This window comes from Salvelinus sp. IW2-2015, unplaced genomic scaffold (genome assembly GCF_002910315.2).
Source record: "Salvelinus sp. IW2-2015 unplaced genomic scaffold, ASM291031v2 Un_scaffold1474, whole genome shotgun sequence".
Classification (NCBI taxonomy): Eukaryota; Metazoa; Chordata; class Actinopteri; order Salmoniformes; family Salmonidae; genus Salvelinus; species Salvelinus sp. IW2-2015.
Genome location: NW_019942931.1, coordinates 92518 through 97796, shown reverse-complemented (window position 1 = coordinate 97796; position 5279 = coordinate 92518). Strand labels below are relative to the sequence as shown.

The 5279-nt window shown below is 43.6% G+C and overlaps 1 protein-coding gene across 1 annotated transcript in view; it reads left to right on the top strand.

Moving 5' to 3' along the window:
* The window catches only part of LOC112070961 (coatomer subunit beta'), a 42294-nt gene that overhangs the window by 9849 nt on the left and 27166 nt on the right, over nucleotides 1–5279 (top strand). The window contains exons 7-15 of the mRNA XM_070439194.1: nucleotides 272–371; nucleotides 594–736; nucleotides 1022–1221; nucleotides 3438–3548; nucleotides 3652–3740; nucleotides 3862–3972; nucleotides 4355–4448; nucleotides 4502–4527; nucleotides 4611–4740. Coding sequence (XP_070295295.1) covers nucleotides 272–371; nucleotides 594–736; nucleotides 1022–1221; nucleotides 3438–3548; nucleotides 3652–3740; nucleotides 3862–3972; nucleotides 4355–4448; nucleotides 4502–4527; nucleotides 4611–4740 — 1004 coding nt within the window. The remainder of the gene's footprint in view (nucleotides 1–271; nucleotides 372–593; nucleotides 737–1021; nucleotides 1222–3437; nucleotides 3549–3651; nucleotides 3741–3861; nucleotides 3973–4354; nucleotides 4449–4501; nucleotides 4528–4610; nucleotides 4741–5279) is intronic.

Sequence of the window (5279 nt, the reverse complement as noted above, 5' to 3'; positions counted from 1 at the left end):
TATACACATGTACACACAGTTTATATACACATGTACACACAGTTTATATGCACACGTACACACAGTTTATATGCACACGTACACACAGTTTATATGCACACGTWCACACAGTTTTTCACATACTCTCAAACGAAGAATGAAACACATGAATATGCACAGCACACACATTTCAGATCAGAAAATACACACACTTGAAGTGTTACGCGTCTGTCCTAGTGATGATATATAGTGAGTTGACTGATTCTACTCTAGTCCTCTGCTCTACCTCCAGAATAAGACATGTGTGCAGACTCTAGAGGGCCATACCCAGAATGTGTCCTGTGTCAGCTTTCACCCTGAGCTGCCAATCATCCTCACAGGCTCCGAGGACGGTGGGTAGTGTAGTGTTTACCTTATCCCTTTAGAATGGAATAACAAGYTGTTTACCTATGTTATAACATAGTTGTAACATTGTACCGTGGTGATAACATGGTGTTTTCTTGTCATGTTGACTAGTTCTAGTCTTCCCTGGATCAGTTATCCATGTTTGACCACCCTCTCACATGTAAAGCTCTTTCTCTCCACCCTTCTTCCATCTTCTTATGGACATACAGGCACAGTGAGAGTCTGGCATTCCAGCACGTACCGCCTGGAAAACACACTGAACTACGGGATGGAACGTGTGTGGTGTGTGTGTGGCCAGCGAGGCGCCAACAGTGTGGCGCTGGGATATGATGAAGGCAGCATCATCATCAAGGTACCAAATTAAGGAGACTCTAAACTACACATCAAGAATGATGTGGGGTCAGTGATCTGATTATTAGTATTGTTGGTAATCATATAGAATGCTTGTATTGTTTTTATACAGGGCCAGTTTGATTCTGTAGGCTGACATATCACCCATGTATGTCCAAGTTGTATGTTCAGCTGAAGTTGAAATATTATGATTTGAACATCACTCCTTCTCTTCCTCTGTCTCATCTTCTTCACTCTCTCCCCCCTCTTCTCCCTCTCTCTCCTCATCTCCCCCTCCCTCCCTCAGTTGGGCCGTGAGGAACCAGCCATGTCTATGGACTCTAACGGTAAGATCATGTGGGCCAAGCACTCTGAGGTGCAGCAGGCCAACCTGAAGGCCATGGGAGAGGCTGAGATACAGGACGGAGAGAGGCTGTCCCTGGCCGTCAAAGACATGGGCAGCTGTGAAATCTATCCCCAGACCATCCAGCACAACCCCAATGGCAGGTCAGTGTGTGCGTGTGTTACTGTGTTTGTGTGCATATGTGTACTAGTTGCTTACCAAATGTAAAATATATATATACAGTACCAGTCCAAAGTTTGGACACACAAACTCATTCCAGGGTTTTTCTTTATTTTCTTACTATTTTCTACATTGTAGAATAATAGTGAAGACATCAAAACTATAAAATAACACATATGCAATCCTGTAGTAAGCAAAAAAGTGCTAAACAAATCAAAATATATTTTATATTTGAGATTCTTCAAAGTAGCCACCCTTTGCCTTGATGATAGTTTTGCACACTCTTGGCAGTCTCTCAACCAGCTTTACCTGGAATGCTTTTCCAACAATCTTGAAGAAGTTCCCACATATGGTGAGCACTTGTTGGCTGCTTTTCCTTCACTCTGCTGTCGAAATCATCCCAAACCATCTCAATTGGGTTGAGGTCGGGTGATGGAGGCCAGGTCATCTGATACAGCACTCCATCACTCTCCTTCTTGGTGAAATAGCCCTTATATAGTCTGGAGGTGTGTTGGGTCATTGTCCTGTGGAAAAACAAATAATAGTCCCACTAAGCGCAATCCAGATAGGATGGCGTATCACTGTAGAATGCTGTGGTAGCCATGCTGGTTAAGTGTGCCTTGAATTCAAAATAAATCACACAGTGTTACAAGCAAAGCACCATCATACCGCCTCCTCCATGCTTTACAGTGGGAACCATACATGCAGAGATCATCCGTTCACCTTCTCTGTCTCACAAAGACACGGCGGTTAGAACCAAAAATCAGAAATTTGGACTCATCAGACCAAAGGACATATTTCCACCGGTCTAATGTCCATTGCTCGTGTTTCTTGGCCCAAGCAAGTCTCTTCTTATTGGTGTCCTTTAGTAATGGTTTCTTTGCAGCAATAATGGTTTKTTTGCAGCAATTCGACCATGAAGGCTGCAGTCTCCTCTGAACAGTTGAGGATGAGATGTGCATTTATTTAGTCTGCAATTTCTGAGACTGGTAACTCTAATGAAATTATCCTCTGCAGCAGAGGTAACTATGGGTCTTCCTTTCCGGTGGCGGTCCTCATGAGAGCCAGTTTCATCATAGTGCTTGATGGTTTTTGCGGCTGCATTTGAAGAAACTTTAAAAGTTCTTGAAATTTTCTGCATTGACTGACCTTCATGTCTTAAAGTAATGATGGACTGTCGTTTCTCTTTGCTTATTTGAGCTGTTCTTGCCATAATATGTAACCTTTATTTAATTAGTCAAGTCAGTTAAGAACCGATTCTTATTTACAATGACGGCCTATCCCAGCCAAACCCAGACGACGCTGGGCCAATTGTGCGCCGCCCTATGGGACTCCCAATCACGGCCGGATGTGATACACGGCCGGATGGACTTGGTCTTTTACAAAATAGGGCTATCTTCTGTATACCATCCCTACTGTACCTTGTCACAACACAACTGATTGGCTCAAACGCATTAAGAAGGAAAGAGATTCCACAAATTTACTTTTAACAAGGCACACCTGTTATTTCAAATGCATTCCAGGTAACTACCTCATGAAGCTGGTTGAGAGAATGCCAAGAGTGTGCAGAGCTGTCATCAAGGCAAAGGGTGGCTACTTTGAAGAATCTCAAATATAAAATATATTTAGATTTGTTTAACACTTTTTTGGTTACTACATGATTCCATATGTGTTATTTTATAGTTTTGATGTCTTCACTATTATTCTACAATGTAGAAAATGGTTTAAAAAAATAAAGAAAAACCTTGGAATGAGTTGGTGTCCAAACTTTTGACTGGTACTGTATATATGCTATTTAGCAGATGCTTTTATCCAAAGTGACTTACAGTCATGCGAGCATGCATTTGTATGTACTCGTGCGCCCCAGGAATCGAACCCACAATCTTAGTGTTGCAAGCACCATGCTCTACCAACTGAGCCTTACAGGACCATAAATGGACAGTATATGTGTGTGTGTGTGTGTGTGTGTGTGTGTGTGTGTGTGTGTGTAAGTGGAGGCTGCTGATGGGAGGATGGCTCATAATAATGGCTTGAAGGGAGTAAATGGAATGGTATCAAACGTGGTTTATATGTGGTTGATATCATTCCATTGACTCCATTTCATCCATTACTATGAGTCGTCCTCCCCTCAACAGCCTCCACTGGTGTGTGTGATCACACACTAACTAATGTTGTGTGTCTGTGTGTATGTGTGTTACAGGTTTGTGGTGGTGTGTGGGGATGGAGAGTACATCATCTACACTGCAATGGCCCTGAGGAACAAGAGCTTCGGTTCAGCACAGGAGTTTGTCTGGGGCCACGACTCCTCAGAGTAAATCAAGTCAACCGCACACTGACCACTCATACACAGTCATCTATGGACCATCCACGGTCTAGTATGGTCAGGGTGACTTAACCACTTGTTTCTATGGCAGGTATGCTACTCGGGAGAGCACCAGTATGGTCAAAATCTTCAAGAACTTCAAAGAAAATAAGTCTTTTAAACCAGACTTTGGGGCAGAAGGTAAGACAAACATATCATATTTGATCCAGTATGAACTGACTCCCTATGTGTGGGTGTGTGTGCATGCAGATGATATGCTGATGTGTTATACCTAACGATATGTGTGTATCATCCCCTGCAGGTATCCATGGTGGGTTCTTGCTGGGCGTGAGGTCAGTGAGTGGTCTGGCCTTCTACGATTGGGAGAACACAGAACTGGTCCGCCGCATTGAGATCCTGCCTAAACACGTGAGTCGGCTACAGTATTTAAACTGTTATTAATCCACAGTTGATCTATATCAACTTTCAGACACATGACCATTTACAGATTATAGCAGGTCCAGGCAGCGCCTAGCTCAGGTAGAGGGTGAGAAGCCACCTACAGCGACCCAACCCTCCTCTAACTTCCTCCCCACAGCGATCCAACCCTCCTCTAACCTCCTCTCCACAGCGACCCAACCCTTCTCTAACCTCCTCTCCACAGCGACCCAACCCTTCTCTAACCCCCTCTCCACTGCGACCCAACCCTCTTCTCTAACTCCTCTCCACAGCGATCCACCACTCCTCGACCTCCTCTCCACAGCGATCCAACCCTCCTGTAACCACCTTTCTTTCCTCACGGTCTCTGGTCAGAGTCTGGGAGCTGGTGTGTATCGCCACGGAGGAGTCTTTCTTTGTGCTGCGCTACCTGGCTGAGAAAGTGGCAACAGCACAGGAGACCAAGGAGGAGTCACCGAGGAGGGATAGAGGACGCTTCGAGGTGAGACTACACACATCTAGAGAGATTCTGGACAGGACAATTCATTTTGTATTTCTACTCTAACATTTCTTCTATACCTATATCTCTCCCACTCTCGGTCTCTCTCTCCCTTCCTCAACCCCCTTTCTCAGGTGTTGGTGAGATTCAGGAGGTGGTGAAGACAGGTCTGTGGGTGGGAGACTGTTTCATCTACACCACTCAGTCAAACAGACTCAATTACTACGTAGGAGGAGAAATTGTCACCGTCGCCCACCTGGACAAGTAAGACTATACCTACCTGCTGAGACTGCTACAAACCATTGACCTGTTGACCTCAAAAGACCTGTTATGCATGTGTTTCAATATTTCAAATCTCGCTCAACTCTTACAGTTCCCTAGGCCTAAAACATAAAGGATTCATGCCTTACAAAATGTTATGTCAGAATGTCATTTCCTTAAGTCATTGTGTGTCATGTTTCCTGTTTTCATTCAAGCTATGTGTTCACCTTAATACTGGTGTTGTATCGACTCCCCTGTCTGTCTGCTATAGAACTACAGTTGAAGTTAGAAGTTTACATACACCTTAGCCAAATACATTTAAACTCAGTTTTTCACAATTCCTGACATTGAATCCTAGTAAAAAGCCTGTCTTAGGTCATTTAGGATCACCACTTTATTTTAAGAATGTGAAATGTCAGAATAATAGCAGAGAATGATTTATTTCAGCTTTTATTTCTTTCATCACATTCCCAGTGGGTCAAAAGTTACATACACTCAATAGTATTGGTAGCATTGCCTTTAAATGTTTAACGTGGTCAAAA